The 20811-nt window shown below is 35.6% G+C and overlaps 1 protein-coding gene across 1 annotated transcript; it reads right to left on the bottom strand.

Moving 5' to 3' along the window:
• Positions 1 to 1126: 1126 nt before the first annotated feature.
• Positions 1127 to 20269, bottom strand: LOC110442486 (peroxiredoxin-6-like). The gene is made up of 6 exons (XM_021486128.1): positions 20087 to 20269; positions 9763 to 9919; positions 7793 to 7951; positions 7129 to 7202; positions 5918 to 5990; positions 1127 to 2744 (listed from the first exon to the last, which is right to left on the bottom strand). Exons 1-6 carry the CDS (start codon positions 20170 to 20172, stop codon positions 2613 to 2615), a joined length of 681 nt encoding a protein of 226 aa, XP_021341803.1. The 5' UTR covers positions 20173 to 20269; the 3' UTR covers positions 1127 to 2612.
• Positions 20270 to 20811: the final 542 nt, after the last annotated feature.

Genomic DNA, 20811 nt, shown 5'->3' with positions numbered 1-20811 from the left:
CAATGCCTCACTTTTGGCATTTATTTGAGCATTCGCCCCTGTGAGGAAGGCTTTTGGTTCACTTGTGGTGCTCTTAATGTATCTTGGTTTGTAGTTTTTCAGAAAAAGTTGTGCAACTTGTTCGAAACATCATAAAACTATGACAAAGAATATACTACAAGCCAAATATATATTTGTATAACTACAGGCCTAACGGTTCGTAAAAAGTTGTTTGAATTTTTTAACGCATTCGACCAGTGTAACCTTGAATGTTTTTTCAGGGTTGTTTATTTGAACTTGGTCAATCTTGGTTGGAAGCTTCATATCAATACCTTTGATTATAAAAAGGAGTCATCCTAAGTTATAAACACATCTGACCTGTGACCTCGAAAATATTAAAAGAAATCTTTTTAAGATATAAAAAAATGTTTAAAACCCATGTGATCTCAAGTATATGTTAAGGTCAAGTATCCAAACAAAATATGCACAACTAGAAACCAACAGAAACTTGCATATTAAATTTGAAAAAGATCCCTCCTGAGTAGTCTCTGAGAAATAGCAAACCTTAACTGTCAAAATCCAAGATGTCCGCCTGTTGGTTATTTTCTTTATCCGAAGTCTCAATAGTAAACATGCAAAACTAGAAACCAAGGGGAACCTACATATCAAATATGGGAAAGATCTATCCAGTACTTTACAAAAAATACGGATAACAAACTTAAACTGTCAAAATCCAGCATGGCCACCTGTCGGCCATTTTGTTTATCTGGTCGGTCTCAAAAGTAAATATGCACAAGTAGGGACCAAGGGGAACTTACAAATTATATTTGATATTGCGATAACAATAATTGTTTAAGGATAGATGGACGGATGACAGGCAATTTAATTAGCCCACCATCTGATGATGGCGGACTAAATAATCTGATGATGGTGGACTAAATAATCTGTTGATGGCGGACTAAATATATGCTACTAACAAGAAAAAGAAAACGGGCATATTATATAACTAGAAGTATCAAATGATCTATATTTTATAAATATGAAAGTCCAATGACAAAAACTGATTCTCAGGAATCTGAAGAAATTATGCCAAAGACAGGTATAAAGTAAATTTACCTCAATCAAAATAAAAAAACACCAAAGTACAAATAGCATAGTAAAGGTTTTTTATTTCAGCATAAGATACAGGTTACAAACGGATTTTGTGTATATACATATATATCCTTGGATACCAAAGTAAACCCGATACTAAATGTAAAAGACTGTTTACACCAAATTATAATGATGATCAACAGGTAAGGTAGCACTTCTGTACACCTGGAAACTTTCAGTCAAATTATCTCCCTTTACAGGTAAAATCTATATATCTGGTGTCAAATTTCCTCTCCACATGTAAACATTTCCAATCAAAACTGTATCCACAATAAGAGAAAAACAATTCTATTCCAGCAAAAAAAATCAGTGTTTTATTTTCTTCAACAAAAAAACGTGTATAACAAACACAAGGAAAATGGAGCTTCCACTTAGCACTTATGTAAGAAATAGAAAATAAAGCATTTCCTAAATCAACACAACCAACCTACACTTTAGATACTGATGCTGAATGTATGGTGATTAATATAGAAACCTTGCATTCCAGCATATGCTAAGGTGAAGTAAGCTATAGACAATGTAAAAAACCTTAAAAAATATAAAGCTCTATCTAAATCTGTTTACGGTGATGAAGGAATTGATGTAAATAAACAATGGGGGAAGGGAGACATCATTTTAGCATGTATAGAATATGTGTCAAGTATAATACAGATTAACCAAAGCTATTCAATAACAATATTTTTCAGGAAGACTGAAGCAACGTTTGTATTTTTCACTTCTGAAGAGTAAATTAGATGCTGTGCTATAGCCATAAAGAGGCCATTTTTGGCCAGTCATTACTTCAGTAGCCCTGTGGTCTTGTTGATGAAGTACTTGGATGTGACTGTACTACCTGGATGGCTCTGAACTTAAGTCAAACACAAATGTGTAGAATTTCTGAGTAATTGTGCACCTTGTGATCGAAGTATGAAATTGGGCGGGCCCAAATAGCATTTGTATTGTTGAGACCGTTTGGTCTGATAATATAAGATGTACATTTTGGACTATTTCAAGGTGGTTTAACTCATTCACCCCTGAAGACACATGTGAACTCTTCCAATTCAAAGGTTAGAATAGATCATGATGAAATTTTAGGGGTGAATGAGTTAAGGAAGTAAACATTTTAAACAAGATGGCCCTGTATCTAAACATTTTCATTACAAGAATTTAGCTGATGTTTATGTGTACTCAATATGTGATAGCAACACCTCTCCAAATTACTTACCGACAACAATGCTTTAAATTGACAGCCATTTGTTATAGCCATATACAGTAAGGAAAATCCTCTGACGGCCCTAAACAGCAAGGTTTTAGGACATATCTCACATGCGAGATAAATTTGACACTCTTATCCCAACGTGCACAACGATTTCATATCTCTGTTTGACTACTAGCTTTCACCTATAACCCTTTCACCCCTATGTAACTTCAGTAAACTCTTCCATGCTTTGATCTAGAGGAGTCCATTATGGTCTACAGTGGTGAAAGGGTTAAGGGAGTGATTACATGTCTTTTGTAACTGTCAGACGAATATATTCTTTTTTGGATGGCACTTCTATAAGTCTGTGCTGTGGGAATTCAGTCTGTGCCTGTTCCTTTGACAGTGACGGAACAACCATCACCTCATCACCAACCTATTAAACACAACACATTATCTGAGCTAACATCATTGATATAACACACAATTCAAAATTCAATGTAAATATGTTAATGAAAGCAACACCCATCAGAGCGCATATAACCATACCAATTGTATATGTAGTAAAATATCCATACATAATGCCTACTGATGGCCATTCATTTGTAAGAATTATGAGACACTCATTATGTTCAAATAAACATTAAATCTTAGGTTAACACTTGAGATAATGTGTATGCTAAGTGTATATTTCATGTGAAATGTCACCTGTATGTTTCAAGTGATAATATGTATGTCACCAGTTTGTTTCAAGTGATAATATGTATGTCACCTTTATGTTTCAAGTGATAATGTGTATGTCACCAGTTTGTTTCAAGTGATAATATGTATGTCACCTGTATGTTTCAAGTGATAATGTGTATGTCACCAGTTTGTTTCAAGTGATAATATGTATGTCACCTTTATGTTTCAAGTGATAATGTGTATGTCACCTGTATGTTTCATGTGATAATGTGTATGCCACCAGTTTGTTTCAAGTGATAATGTGTATGCCACCAGTTTGTTTCAAGTGATAATGTGTATGTTACCTTTATGTTTCCTGTGATAATGTGTATGTCACCAGTATGTTTCCTGTGATAATATGTATGTCATCTGTATGTTTCATATGATAATGTGTATGTCATCTGTATGTTTCATGTGATAATGTGTATGTCACCTGTATGTTTCCTGTGATAATATGTATGTCGCCCATATGTTTCATGTGATAATATGTATGCCATCCGTATGCTTCATGTGATAATGTGTATGCCACCAGTTTGTTTCAAGTGATAATGTGTATGTTACCTTTATGTTTCCTGTGATAATGTGTATGTCATCTGTATGTTTCATGTGATAATATGTATGTCACCTGTATGTTTCCTGTGATAATATGTATGTCACCAGTTTGTTTCAAGTGATAATATGTATGTCACCTGTATATTTCCTGTCATAATATGTATGTCATCTGTATGTTTCCTGTGATAATGTGTGTCATCTGTATGTTTCCTGTGATAAAACGTATGTTCATCTGTATGTTTCCTGTGATAATATGTATGTCATCTGTATGTTTCATGTGATAATGTGTATGTCATCTGTATGTTTCCTGTGATAGTATGTATGTCACCCATATGTTTCCTGTGATAATGTGTATGTCACTTGTATGTTTCAAGTGATAATATGTATGTCATCTGTATGTTTCCTGTGATAATGTGTATGTCACCAGTTTGTTTCAAGTGATAATATGTATGTCACCTTTATGTTTCAAGTGATAATGTGTACGTCACCTGTATGTTTCCTGTGATAATATGTATGTCATCTGTTTGTTTCATGTGATAATGTGTATGTCACCTGTATGTTTCCTGTGATAATATGTATGTCATCTGTTTGTTTCATGTGATAATGTGTATGTCACCTGTATGTTTCCTGTGATAATATGTATGCCACCCGTATGCTTCATGTGATAATGTGTATGTCGCTTGTATTTTTCATGTGATAATATGTATGCCACCTGTATGTTTCATGTGATAATATGTATGCCACCTGTATGTTTCCTGTGATAATATGTATGCCACCCGTATGCTTCATGTGATCATGTGTATGTCACTTGTATTTTTCATGTGATAATGTGTATGTCACCTGTATGTTTCCTGTGACAATGTGTATGCCACCTGTATGTTTCCTGTGATAATATTTCCTATGATAATATGTATATCACCAGTTTGTTTCTTGTGATAATATGTATGTCACCTGTATTTTTTTTTATGTGATAATATGTATGTCACCTGTATTTTTTATGTGATAATATGTATGTCTTCCTGTGATAATGTACATGTCAACTGTATGCTTCATGTGATAATGTGTATGTCACCTGTATTTTTTATGTGATAATATGTGTGTCACCCATATGTTTCCTGTGATAATGTGCATGTCATCTGTATGCTTCATGTGATAATGTGTATGCCACCTGTATGTTTCATGTGATAATATGTATGCCACCTGTATGCTTCATGTGATAATGTGTATGTCACTTGTATTTTTCATGTGATAATGTGTATGTCACCTGTATGTTTCCTGTGACAATGTGTATGCCACCTGTATGTTTCCTGTGATAATATTTCCTATGATAATATGTATATCACCAGTTTGTTTCTTGTGATAATATGTATGTCACCTGTATTTTTTTTTATGTGATAATATGTATGTCACCTGTATTTTTTATGTGATAATATGTATGTCTTCCTGTGATAATGTACATGTCAACTGTATGCTTCATGTGATAATGTGTATGCCACCTGTATGTTTCATGTGATAATATGTATGCCACCCATATGCTTCATGTGATAATGTGTATGTCACTTGTATTTTTCATGTGATAATATGTATGTCACCTGTATGTTTCATGTGATAATATGTATGCCACCCGTATGCTTCATGTGATAATATGTATGTCACCAGTATGTTTCCTGTGATCATGTGTATGTCACTTGTATTTTTCATGTGATAATGTGTATGTCACCTTTATGTTTCCTGTGATAATATGTATGTCACCTGTATTTTTTATGTGATAATATGTATGTCACCTATATTTTTTATGTGATAATATGTATGCACCTGTATGTTTCATGTGATAATATGTATGTCACCTGTATGTTTCATGTGATAATATGTATGCACCTGTATGTTTCATGTGATAATATGTATGTCATCTGTATGTTTCATGTGATAACATGTATGTCACCTGTTTTTTTTATGTGATAATATGAATGTCACCTGTATTTTTTATGTGATAATATGTATGTCACCTGTATTTTTTATGTGATAATATGTATGTCATCTGTATGTTTCATGTGATATGTAAATCACCTGTGTATGTTTCTGTGTTTATTATCATATTGTTATATGCTGGGGCTATGGATAGTCCTTTCGATGTATGTAGTGTTACTAGGAGTAGCTTCTTACATTTCACCTCATATATAAATTTACCAAAATTTCAAATCTGTAGACAGGCTTTCAATAAGTTTAACCTTAACATTGGTTACTGTATATCTAAAGCACTATCTCTTTGTAACGGATAATTTCATAAGTGGAAAAACATCATATTTAAATGGAGGCTTACAAAGTTTAACTTACATTCCAATTGGCAGGCGTGGCTACTTTTTTGGTGGCAGTCAGCTGGAGAGAGTCTACCACACGCAGAATTTCTCTGTCAAATATAAAATTATGTTCCTGAATATAGTAATTCTGATGAACATCATCAGTATATAAGGGCCCAATGGGCTTGCATCACTCACCTGCTATTAATCGGACACTTGTAACATTTAACGTGGACAATGGTGAAATACATTTACATTAAATATGGACTAAATGAAGCTACAGGCTCAATAATATTACCTTTGTTACAGGATTTTAACAAAATTGACCCTTGCGTGATTGAAAATTAATGAAGCTAGGTTATTCATTTCAAAAACTTATTAGCTTTCATACCCGTGTGCAAATTCAGATGAAGTCATTTAAGGGTTTTCAACACATTTGGCCTCTGGGACCTTGATTATGGTGAAGGTATTTCATTTCAATACACATGATAGCCCTTCATCCCAGCACTCTTCTGGCCTAACATATCAACACCCTAGGTATTTAGGCTATTCAGAAGAACTTCAACACATTTGACCCCTGTGATATCCAATACAGGGAAAAAGTCATTCATTTGAACAAACTTGATAGCTCTTTATCTGGCCAATTACCCATCACCCTAAGCTTTTTGGTTCAGAAATTGTTTAAATTCTTTCTAAGTAATAAGGCTATTTTGAAATAACTTTCAGTAGAGTAACAACAGAGTGGAAAATCTTGCAGCTAAGTAATCAAGGGGTCTGGTGTTTGAATCCCCAGCAGAGTTTATTATTAGGATGAAGAAATTAGGATTAAGATATTTCTTTTGCTTTAGTAATGATTTTTGTTTATTTAGGTTTGGGCTTACAACTGTCAAGTTTATATAAAGACGGTGCTTGTTCACTTTCCATGGGGTCACATAGGTACACTTCATAGTGCCATCTCACTGAAATGCCTTAGCCGTCACACGATAGCGTGACACTCGATCTACCTGGACACATACCGTCCTTACTGACAGCCATGTAAAGCTCAATGTCCGTTTGTCTTGCTCAGAAGACAGAACCCTTTTTTTGAGTATAAATTTTGGCCCTCATTTTAGATTTGTGGATCATTTTATAAAATTTTGAACAAATTTTCAACAGTAGCTTAAGAGGAGTTCTCTTTTGAAGATTTTACAATCTTGGAGTCCCAAATGCCCCTGTTTTGACCAGTATCGTGACAAGAAGATGACTTACGGGAAGCTCCTGCCAGTGGTGGCTGGGTACAGCAGAGATGCCTTCAGTTTCTGGTCTTTGCCAATGATAAACACCTGTCAAAGACAGTAGATATACATTACAGGTTGGAATAATAAAGAAAACATATTTACAATGAACCTGCAGTGATAAAGACTGTACTCATAATATTATTTTAATACTGTATCATTGCTAAAATATAATAAAATATACTCATGAGTAGTGACCACCTTTATTAATAGACCACTTGTGTATAAAAGAAACCACTTTTAATGATCCCCATTGATGTGGTTTCATTGATAACTGAACCTGTATTAAGAGACAATTTTGGACTTCCCATGGGTGGTCTTTTAATGCAAGTGCGACTATATGGTGTTTTGATGGAACTTCCAAAACATTTTTTATATTTTTACCCTGCTACAAGGCATACAATGTATGTCAATGTGTCTGACCCATCAGGTGGATAAACCAACTGCTTCATACCTTACGGGGAATCAAGACTGTCCTTCTCCTCAGCATCTATGAGACATAGACAAATGTTTCCCTTCTCAGCAGTCATGAGATATAGACCAATGTTTCCCTTCTCAGCAGTCATGCGACAATATTAACCTGAGACCTCCATATCAGCCGGAGGGGCTACAATGCATGTCCCTGAAAATTTACTTACAGCCCTGCATGTCAATGGGAGACCAGCTGCGTCCTTCTCATCAGGGTCCACCATCCCAAATTTGACTGCCAGGGTGCGATCCGGATCAGCAATGATGGGGAATGAAAGTGTGGTTTCCTCAGACCCGTCGAGTACCTTCTTGGAGTAGCTAAGCACATCCTAGATGTGAAGGAGTAAAATGTATGTACAAAGGTACATAGCAAAGGTGTTGTACATGTATATAAACTCCTTTTAATTTTTGCATTAACAGGAAATAATCTGAACAGTTACTGTATATATACATGCACCTGGAAACTTTCAGCCACTGAATTAATCGCCATTCTCCTAAAAATTCCACATACAAGTCCTATGTTAAATACATCAATCCTTGTACATGTGGAAATACCATATTGAAACAACATGTACATGTCCAGTGCTAGCAGACCATGTATTATAAATGCTGACATGAAATTGACACAAGATTTACTGCTGTGAACATATCTCAGTATTACCCGGTAAGAATATAACTAAATATTCTACCTAAAGTTTCATTCTTAGCCTCTCTTCTAATGATGAGAATTAGCAGAACATGTATTTTTTTTAAATTTATTTTCTTCATATTATGACATCAAATCAAAACCGAAAGATATGATTCTTCAAGGTCCAAACCAAAAGCATTAAGCTTGACCAGGAATTCCCATTCAAAATTCTTACTTATAATATTGCGGGCAAAAAGACGAAACAAAGATGCCATAAAACAGCTCCCGTAAAGATAGTAAATGATTGTTTTTCTTCAGATGATATACAAAAACATGTGACCAGTAAAAAGTTAGACACAGAAGAAATGTGACTGGTCAACACCTGGAGACAGGTAAACAAGTGACTTGAGGATACTGCCAAACATGTGACTGGTCAACACTTTGACTTTATTGACAAACACGTGACTGGTCAACACTTTTGACTATATTGACAAACACGTGACTGGTCAACACTTTGACTTTATTGACAAACACGTGACTAGTCAACACTTTGACTTTATTGACAAACACGTGACTGGTCAACACTTTTGACTATATTCAGAGCTGCCAACCTTAGAGATTAAGAAATAGTAATCTCAGGTAGTATTCAAATGCTTTTTTATGTCATTTCCGCCACCGTGCGAAATCACAAAATCACAGCAACACGGAATGCATCGGGCATAAGTAGTTCCTTTGGCAGACTTTACAATGTCCGGATACAGCTTCGGATAATCCCCTCTAAACGTCGGAATGGATAATTTCCTTTTTTCCTAGGAGAAACGTCTTCTTGCCCGTCCAGTTTGACACGTTTTTCCGCCATTTTACTTCATCTACAAACGTCCTTTTCACATTGAATTAACTCCAGCCTATCTCGAGAATCAATGCAAACGCACGTGTGTATCTGATTTGCGATTATAATACTGAAAACGGACATCGGGACCGGATAACGGCGAAACTAACAAAAAAACGGAAAAATTCCGGATTTTTTTAAAAATCGTAATTTTACTTAGAAAATCGTACTAGCGTAATTCAGACCTCAAAATCGTAATAATTACGCCTAAATCGTAAGAGTTGGCAGCTCTGTATATTGAAAAACACGTGACTGGTCAACACTTTGACTTTATTGACAAACACGTGACTGGTCAACACTTTTGACTATATTGACAAACACGTGACTGGTCAACACTTTGACTTTATTGACAAACACGTGACTGGTCAACACTTTGACTTTATTGACAAACACGTGACTAGTCAACACTTTGACTTTATTGACAAACACGTGACTGTTCAACACTTTGACTTTATTGACAAACACGTGACTAGTCAACACTTTGACTTTATTGACAAACACGTGACTGGTCAACACTTTTGACTATATTGACAAACATGTGACTGGTCAACACTTGGAATATATTGACAAACATGTGACTGCTCAACACTTGGTTATTTTTATAAGGAAATATATATACTTACTTTTGTCCAAGCATTGTGTGATGCAGTATCGTTGCAGGACAGAGCAAATAGTTTCACACCGCGCTTCTCAAATTCTGGTTTCAATTTATGGACATTGGCAAGCTCAGTAGTACACACAGGTGTGAAGTCAGCCGGATGCGAAAACAAGATGGCCCATCTAATTTAGATAAAATAAAGAGAAAAATTATTCTCCATAACATGCTTCAACAATGGAAGTAATTCTGTTCATCACATACATGTAACTGACCCATTTTACTGTCATACGGCCATGTCATAAATATGGTATAACACATGTGTAATACAAGAATTCCACGGAAGTGGATGTGTCGCCTGCGCAGGAAGCTGGGAGATTACGAAGAAATAGATACACTTTTCATTTCAAGAAATAATGTTAAAAGTAAGCAGTAATCATAGATTATGTTTTTGGATGGCATCATTTTGTTATATAATCTGTTATTCTGGGAAGAATACTCTGAGTTTTAAGGAACTTGCTATGGATACTCATTGTCTCAATTCCAAGTTTAATTTGTATGATTTGTCGGATGGTTTCCCATAAATAAATGAATAAACTTGTGGATTATGATGTTAAACGGCTATAGTGTTGTCAATAACATTTGGAGTAAGACGGCATTTCAGAGGTATACTCGGTTGGTCAAGTGGTAGATCGAAGCCGTCCAGTATACAGTTTTAGTGAAGTTTCTATTTATAGTAACAGTGACCTTGACCTTTGGACCTGAAAAGCAATCCCAAGCAAGCACTTTTGGTAAGGAAGCACTGCATGAAGTTTGAGTTTGATCGGCCCAAGGAAACTCAAGTTATCGCACAAAAACCTGTTTGGACGCCGCCGCCGACAAAGCAATACCTATGTGTCACCAGCTTTTCGCAGGTGACACAAAAACGATTGGTCAAAATCATAGGAACATATATATTCCAAAGCCACTACAAAATTTTGAAATTTATTAACCGATATTTTTTCTGATAAAATTTTATGCTTTTAAATGAATCGGAAAAGTCTATTTTGTCATTATTATTTTTATTGCATTTAAAACTGTTCATTATTTAAAAATATAATCTGGAACTACTCTTCACTGCGCGGAGAGAAAATAGGATATATGATCAGCTAGAATATTATGCTTTTAACCTTGAAGAGTCAATTGATAACACATAGTTGTGTTTGAAGTTACTTTTAAAATTATGAATGTTTTGTGATAAATAGAATTTTGCATTTGTGTCCATGTTATATTGAAATTATCAAACTCGTTCAATAATTTGATATGACAAGAGCCTTTAACCCTTTCAACCCTGCAGACCATAATGGACTGCTCCAGATTAATGCACAGTAGAGTCTACTTAAAGTTACATAGGGGTGAAAGGGTTAATAAATTCAATATGACATGGACACTCATGTTAGATTTTCTATTTACAATAATAAACTGTTGAGTGTTCTGATGTAAATGCCTCCATGTACAGTGTTTAATTTAACCTAATAAGTTAGTAGTGGGAGGGTAAGAATTACAGCAACGCTTTCCAAAACTCATTAAGTAGTATATAATAGATGCTTTCTTCAATTACTGTAAAACCTTCTGTAACTTGCATTTTTTTGTGTTTGTTGAAATTAAGTTTGAAGTTTGGGTTGAACAATTTACATAGCTATGGATATTTTCAGGGGGTCTTTTAACAGAAAGATCCTCGATTTGCATGGTCCACCATCTTGAAAAGACAGGATTTCTCAGGATCTGTTTGTACACAGAACTTTTAAGACAAACGAACGTATATCTTTTTTAATCAATAATCAATAAAGTGCAAAGATATTTGTGTTGCTATATGAATTAATAAGAAAACTAACGCAAGTTATTAAATAAATCAAAATAAAAACAGCAAACATACATATATAGATAACATTCTCATAATCAGGGGCTTATAAAAATTACATTTCTGCAACTGATAATATAAAACAGTTTACAGAAACACTGCCATTTTAAATTGAACAAGGCAAAGTATTGCAAGGGGTAATCCAGTCTCCCACCGGTAATGATTTCTATATCTGGTTACTTCAGGTGAAATATTTAAGTTAAGGTCAAAGCATAGGTCACAGTGAGGTCATAGAGACCTATTTCTTATACACTCTGCATTCCGTCATCCCAAGATATCCTTGTACACAAACGCTAATTACTCCAGATGAAATAGTATAGAAGATATGCCCTGGACAAACATTTTTAAAAAGTAAAGGTCAGAGGTCAAGTCATAGGTCACAGTGACCTAATTCTTGCACACTGGACTTCTCCATTCCAAGATGTCCTTGTACACCAAATCTAGATAATTCAGGTAAAATACGTCCCGGAAAAACTTCTCGGATGGATGCATGCATGAAGTGCAAACCTATAGTTCCCTCCACGCCCACCAGTGTGGGACTAATAAATGTGTAACAAATTCATTACAAACCACAGAATAATGTTCATGAAATAATTGGGATGATTGAACTAGAAAAGGTTATCAGATGTTTTAAGGAATGGGCCGGGGAGCTTTGAAGTTTCTTGTAACCTATAGCTACTGCTGTACCTGTGCTCATACAATGTACCTTGCAAGTTTGTATGTCAGTACACTTAAACAAGCATAATTTCAAAAAAGAATCTTTACCATTAAACTTATTACATGAAAATATTTTCAAAAACACAGTGATTGAGTCTTGATTTCACAAATTTAAAAGATGATAGACGGATTAAAAGAAGAAAAGAATTGGCGATCTACAAAAAAAACATTCCACGTAAACTGGCTGATAATAAAGGAAACCGGTTTTAGTATTGTCTCAAACGAATCTGTAAATAGGCAGTTAAATGTTTATTTTATTTTATGACTCACTTCCAGTAGAATATGACCTTGTCAAGGTATTCAAGGAGACTTAAAAATGTACATGTCATGATAATCGAAGTTCATTTGAACATGTAGGCATGTTAAGATAGCTCTGTAGCCCGTGTCCCTTCACAGTGCTGCAGTAGTTCATGTACTCCAGTGCTAGATTACACTGTACATGAGATAGCGCTAGGCTGGTCTAGTGGCAGGAAATGACACGCAATGTGAAGTTATCCAAGATTTAAACAAGTTTAAAAATTCATTTGATTTTATCTGATTCTACTACATATTTGAATGACTTTTTCCATAGAATTTAACCGAGATTAATTGGTTTATAAGGTATAAAACGTGACTCTGGCAGTTTGATTATGTTCATATCAATACATGTACCGTACAATATCTAAATGTTTGTAATGTGTCTGTTATGATTCAGAAGATAAAATCATTTTAAAATTGAGAAATGGCTAATTTGGGTTTGGTAATGACGACTGTATATGCATGCATTTTTCAAGTATTTCCAGAGAATTCTGGTAGACAACCCTGTGGATCTGAACACTTTGGATAGATTGCACAACCTTAAAGTTCACCTTTAAATATTGATAATTACTAATGCTAGTGATTTTGCGATTCAGTGCTTCAACTCTCTTTTAACACATATAAATCAATCATGCAACAAAGTATAAACATTGAAAATGGCATTTGGCTGGAAGTCTCTCCGAATTTCTTTTTTGTAATTCACAAAGTGAGATTTTTTTTTTATTAAATTTCATCAATCACCCATGTCTTTATTCCTGAAACTGTTCTCATACTCATGAATGGACTCTGTGCTCATACCAACTTTCTTATAACTTGCTCAAAACATGTCACTTCCAAATCTTTGGTTTAAAGTGAATTTTCATTTATTTTTCACCGGAACAAGATACTGGGCTAGAAAAACGGTTTCATGGATACAGTTTTAAACATCAAAGTTTTACTTTCTACACAAACAATGTACTATTAAACTTGTCGCAATGTTTCAAGAACGACCAGTCCCTTTGTCAAGCTATGACTGAGTGAGCTATTTGTATTTTTTACCTGTACAACAATTAGACAAAATTGTATATATTTTTGTCACTCGACCAAGGACATTTTACCTATTGATAGAAACCATATACACACTGCATCAAATAGATTACAAGTAGGGTGTAGATCTATCCCCCTCCCCCATTATGTCAGTAGAAGGTCATACAGATGACTAAGTTGGGCATAACTGTAACCGACACTGTCTGGTGCCGGACAATAGTACCTGTACAAGATCATAGACTGACAACATTAAGTTATTAGGGCATCAGTGAACACTGGTAGAAATAACACAAACAAGTCTCAAATTAATTTGTATGTGAAACAACTAATCTACATACATGATATTTTCAATGGTGGACTGTACCAAGATGTCGGAAAAGGGACATGTACCTTTACCCAAATTGTTGAACAATGTTTCAAAGTTATTTTATAGGTGGAGATGGCTCCAGCGCATTATAAGAGTGAAATGGATCCTGAATACATTGTGCAATTTATTTGATAACTAGCAAGTCCTGTTAACGTTCCATTTTATGGGAATAAGGTTGGGGCTCCCATACTGCTATGGTTACTGAGAGTTAACATATAGTTCTGTATCTAACACACAGTTTATTTTTGTATATATGGGAAACTGAGCTGAATGCCTTCAGAGTCGTTGAAGTATAGAATTATCAAGTATTGGTTAAAAACTGTTTGTGAAAATGCAAATAATTATGTCTAAGCAATATAACCTTGAAAGTAGATCAAGGTCATTTGCTTGAACACAATAGGTGTTATCGCGACCATCCACAAGTTACTCCCCTTCGAAGAGTTCTTGCTGGAAAATACACAAGTCTCGCGAGAGAATGCGAGGATACGGGGGCAAAACAATCTGCCATGTGTAAACAATATGCCCCACCTTCACTGTATTGAACCAACAAAAATAACTCACAAGAATAGAGGTCACATCAAATGCATTTAATGATGACATTCCAATCAAACTGTTTGTCCAAAACAAGCCTTCTGACATTTCATTTACATAAAGGTAACACGATACTCTGTACACCGCTGACGGTCGTCACAACTGTGACGCTTTAGCTTCGTCCTCTTTTTCAACATCTGGCCAATTTAACATGTCTGCTTGCTATCATAGGTGTACTAGCTCCCCATTTTTCTTATTTGGAGTAGGTGATACCTTTTGACTTTAAAATATTACCCAATTCATTACATAGAAGCTCGTGGAAATTCGTATCTGAATGTTTTGGCGCTGCCATGTTGTCCGTTAAATGCCCCAGCGAGTACAGTTTAATCCCCTCCTATTTGAAGAGTTCCGCTGGTCGCGATATCATCTATTGATAGCCCTTTTTCCCAGCACATTACACTAGCCATATATCATCACCCTAGGCCTTTTGCATTTCGGTTCAATATAAAACGATATATATGGACGACAGATGCCACATTGATACTGTACCACTGTACAACAAAACTTCATTAATATTTGGCCCTTTGGGTAAAGTGAGCTTTAAACGATGGCAGGTCCAATCAAATCAGAAAGACATAATAACATTAGACTAATATGTATTGTATAATGCCAACATTCATATAAACTAACAGACCGATGACTCATTTTTTGCAGAATGATGAGGAAAAATTCTATGTAATAATAAACAGACGTTGTTGAACTATTTTCTGCGTAACTGATATGATTACCAGCTAGTAGGGCAAGCAAAAAATGTTTGTGTCAACGGTTCAGTGATCATCGTACTGCTGTACTGTAGCTGGTATATGACAGAAATAGCTACCCTGGTTTTGTTGGAACAATGGTGTAGAATATAGTGGTGGCATGTAAAACATGCCAAATAGTACAAGTTGGTATCAATCTGCTATGTTAACCTGTAGTTCACGTTTACCTTCAATCTGCTATGTTAACCTGTAGTTCACGTTTACCTTCAATCTGCTATGTTAACCTGTAGTTTCACGTTTACCTTCGCTACATATGTACCTCAAGGCTTTGTTGTCTCATTTTGTGAATTAGGCATATAAATATGAAATAGTTACAATTGGAGGGAACCCATTTTCGGCCAAAAATTACAAAAATCATCACGAAGCATATTTTTATGTCATTTTTTTAAATAATATTATGGGCTTTAGATTTGGTTTTGATACCTGCCTATGAAATAGAGGGGGCTTATATATAGTTGCCTTCTTTGTTTGTCCATCAATGTGTTTGCATGCGGTGGATAAGTTTTCCCAACACTGGATAGAATGTGTTTGAATGATCATGAGATAAAACTGTCACGGTTGGAGGTATATTCTAAGGTCGGCCGGGGTACCTGAAACATAATGGGGTTCACATTTTTGTGGTTTTTCATTTTTTTCTAATATTGGTTCAGTCTGCATTTAAATCTGCTATATATATATGGTTGCTTTGTTACCAGATGGAAGCTTTAATTAGTCAGAATCACACACATTTATTCTCTGCCCAACCACTCTCTCCAACACCACTAGCATATATATGGGATTTTAGATACTTATCCATTTCATACAAGTAAATAAGTTTCAACCTCAGTGTACTGGTATAGACACGAATCCATCAGGAATAACAACAGTATTCAACAAGCTATTTATCAAACTCTAACAAATATGGATGCTCTAGATGTGCGACTAGACGGAAGCTTAGTTAGTCTTACACCATGATCAGTATATACCCCCTATATATGAATGCTCTAGATCTAGATCTGTGACTAGACGGAAGCTTATTTAGTCTTACACCATGATCAGTATGTACCCCCTATATATGTATGTTCTAGATCTAGATTTGTGACTAGACGGAAGCTTAGTTAGTCTTACCCCATGATCAGTATATACCCCCTATATACGTATGCTCTAGATCTAGATTTGTGACTAGACGGAAGCTTAGTTAATCTTACACCATGATCAGTACTTACCCCCTATATATGTATGTTCTAGATCTAGATTTGTGACTAGACGGCAGCTTAGTTAGTCTTACACCATGATCAGTATGCATGTATACCCCCTATATATGAATGCTCTAGATCTAGATCTGTGACTAGACGGAAGCTTAGTTAGTCTTACACCATGATCAGTATATATACCCCCTATATATATGTATACACAACGTATGTAGTATCTGATAGACTTTTCCATTTTATACAGATTTATATAAACAAGTCTAGGAGTTTTAACCTTCGTGTGCAGGTAGGCGTGAGTCCAACTTCTGGTGTCAGGGACAACCAGTGTTGGACCTTTAAATTTAAACAGGGTAATGAAATACATACAGATCGTGTTTCTCATGGGACAATCCCTAACACATCATCTCTTCTTCAAGTAACACTTTGTACCACATACATTTGGATGTGAAATAAAAATAAGATAAAGAGCAACTGAAGGGATTTATTCAGGAAGTTGACACTGTTCTTTAAATAAAACATTTGTAAGTTAGGAGATCCGGGTCAGCAGACATGAGCAATTTCACCTGGAGACTTTTATTCCTTTATCACACGTGAACACAGTATCTTGATATGTATCGTATCGACATGTTAATGCATCGTTGCAGCCCTTTGAACTTATATCCCAGGTATATATTCTCATATAACTGACCATTGTATAAACTTTGACGAAAATCTGTTGAGGAAACGAAGCCAAAAAAAACATGATAATTGCAATGAGACTGATGAGACAGGATGGATAAGGGTAACACTAAATCCTCAACCGCCACTACCCCACCACCACCAATTTATAAGAAGGGGGGTGGGGGGTTAAGACAATATTACTTTAGTGCTTAGAATGAAGAAAGTAAATTTTAAAATGTTTCATACCAGTAACCTATTCAACTATTTATATACATGCTCACAGAACAGGAAACAAAACTTCAATTTAGTTGGGCCTTCTTAGAGCTAACATAGATGAAAGATGAATCAATATACACCTATCACAATATAAACAGATCTTGATATGTGCAACAGATAAAGAGATAACTCCTTGAACTTGGGTCAGCTGTATTTGTTATTACTTAACTAGGGTCAACTTATCTATTATGTAAGTGTATCATTGTAGATGATCCTTTGACCCAGGTGTATCATCCAGGTACAAGCGTACTATGGCTTTTTTTTTTGCAATTTCAGCCTCCAACTACAGATATACTGTTAACATTCCTGTATTATGAAAAAATCGTGTATAGTGCCCAGGCACTATTTGGTTTAAAAAAATATATAAAAATAATGATTTTTTTTTTAGATTGAGATTTTTTTCTGGAAAAAAAGTCGAGCTTGACTGATAGCACCAGCCAGGTAGGTCACTAATTAATGAAGGTAGACTAAATAAACACATTCATCCAGGTAATTAGTTAGGTTGGGGAAAACACATCACACAAAGCCTACTCGTTAATTAGGCTGAGGTACTATATATAATTGGAGCCAAAATTTGAGATTTAAATGAATTCCTGCCTGAATTGATAGACATAAAAATATTTGGAACAAAACCAGAAAATGTCTGTTTGACATGAATGTGTCCGGCCCCTTGGCTTTGTGGCTGACATGTATAGAGCAAGTGACCTAGAAGTTGACCTTTGGACCCGGAGATAGTAAATCATTCAAGGTATAATACTCACACCTGACTTTTGTGTAAACTTTAACGAAAATCTATGCAGAAATGAAGTGGGTCGAGTACTAGTCTAGTCATGACAATGAATTACCACATGGGGACAGGATGGGATAGAACAAGGCGTGCAAGGATAACACGATATGTCCCTCCTTCCTCTAAACTGGCAGACACATAAAAAGAAACACCAATTTTCAGATTTAGCTATAGCTTCTAGTAAAACACGATTTTCATTTGCAAGGTACTTTTAAGGTTCATCGAAGCATGAAGTCTATAACTAGGTGATACTCCTTGTGTTACATAATTTGAACACACACACAGTTATGTCATTGCACCTGCAATGTCAATGTACTCTGTCTGCGCTGAAAGGTTATAAACTAATCTCTAACTAGGAAGCAAACTGCATTCTGATAACTTTATTGCCAAAAGAATTTCCCAGGCTTACATATCTATATGTGTATCCTACACTTGCATGACAAACTGCAGATTCATGATGTTGTGCAAATCCTGTATTTTTATGACCCAAAGATTATATTGTAATAAATATCAATATTGACAGGAACTCTTTGCAGCCGGGTTTAAAGAATTGTCCACAAATAAGACAAGTTGTAGCTTGTTACTGTCTATATTATAATGCACATTTAAGTCAGTGAATCTCCAAGTTCAACCATAACTTGTTAACAGTAATCAATTGATATATTCCGTCTTCGCGTATTGCAGAGTTATCTTCTCTTGTGAGCAGGTAATGATTGTTACGTCATTGGTTTTCGAGTCTCAAAAATTGATGACATTACTCTCACAAACAAATGACGTAAAAATCAAAACCTGCTCACAAGAGAAGTTAACTCTGCAATACGCGATGACGGAATAGCAACTTTAATATCAAAAGTAAAATCCAAAAATGTATAGGAAAGTGATCATGTTTAGTGCATTCAACTGTATACACATCCTACAAAATTTTGATTTTTTATATAGGATAGTGAAAGTAGATTCGAAGTGCATTCAACCATAACATACAAAGATGTTACCCAAATGCTGGATTATTACCCATATGCGCCGTTGTGCCCAACCTGGTTGATGCAACAGCCAAGGAATATAACGCGGAAACACTGCCTTAATGGCAATCAATTGTAAGCTCAATACACTAATGTTGAGCGTGGTCAGAGGCTGCATGGGTGCCTTCAGCCCGCATGTTATACACAAATAACATAATACATAAGTCACCAAAATGTTCGCTGCCTCCCTGGAATTTCAAGGGTGCCATATGCAAAAAAATCTCATAAGTATGAGAACAACTCAGAGTTTGTTGAAAGGAAGCGAGAGGATACAGGAAAGTTCCAAAAGTTTTAATAATAGTACTCTGAAATAACACTGTTATAACCACGCGACACAAATAAAAAATAAAATTATTATAAATACCATGCACATACTTAATTTTAATACCACGTACATTCTTAATTTTAATACCACATTCTTCATTTTAATACCACATTCTTCTTTTCATTTTTTTTTTGTAAATGAACATTGCTTGGATTTGAATGAGATTTTTTTTCCTCCAATGAAACGATAAGTACCTCCTTTCCTGAAATATTTGTGCGAAAATATTATTTTCTATGCATGAAACATTACTGCAGAATAACGGATATCCCACGACATGATACCAATTTCAATTCATGCACATATCACGCAAAACGCGGTTCTGAGGTCACGGAGTACGAAAATATCCGGGTTTATGTAACTCGCCGGTAAAATGGCAGGTAAGTTATAATACACCTGTATATGTTTTTTATACTGCCTAAACGAATACTATACTTACGAGTTTGCTATTTTGTCATGGAATTTGATAGTGCCTTCTGTCGAATCGGCTGTAAAATCAGGGAAAATATCTCCAAGGTTCACCATATTAGTTGCTTGTGTGTGAAGTCGCAGTACAAATGTGCGCGCTGGCTCGACCAGTTGTGCTTTGCCACGCCTCCACCTGAATTTGACCCGATAACCCGGAAGTTAAGTGATGTAGGTCCGATTGTCGGCCCTTTAATTCACTAGTGACTACTAAATTCTGACTATCCTCGTATCACGGTAGTATAACCCAACCATAATGCTGACTATAACCCAACAATGCTGACTTTTTACTGAAATTCACTTTAAATTACCATGGTTGGGTTATACTCAGCATTGTCGTAAAGTCAGCACGGTCCGATAAAAGTCAGCACGGTCGGATTAAAGTCAGCATAAAGATTTTACCTGTGTTCATTGATCCGCGCGCGAGCTCCACATGGCCAGTGCTAGACAGCAGCAGGGGGTTTCCCACCTCCTGTAGGCCGCGAGCGTCAGCTCTGATCGCGGCATTTCTGTACCTTTGAACCGCCTATAGACATCAGTTTCACACCGAAATGGCTACTGAAATCCTTCCGTACACGGCCATTCTTTACCCGCTATGCTTACGTAAGCACAGCTACTGTTCCGTGGGTAGACTACCATCGCAAATAACGAAAAGCGAATCTCGTTCACTGTTCTACGCTCAGTGCGTTTTGAAATGTT

This window comes from Mizuhopecten yessoensis, unplaced genomic scaffold, assembly GCF_002113885.1.
Source record: "Mizuhopecten yessoensis strain PY_sf001 unplaced genomic scaffold, ASM211388v2 scaffold1883, whole genome shotgun sequence".
NCBI lineage: Eukaryota > Metazoa > Mollusca > Bivalvia > Pectinida > Pectinidae > Mizuhopecten > Mizuhopecten yessoensis.
This window is presented reverse-complemented; position numbering and strand designations above follow the sequence as displayed.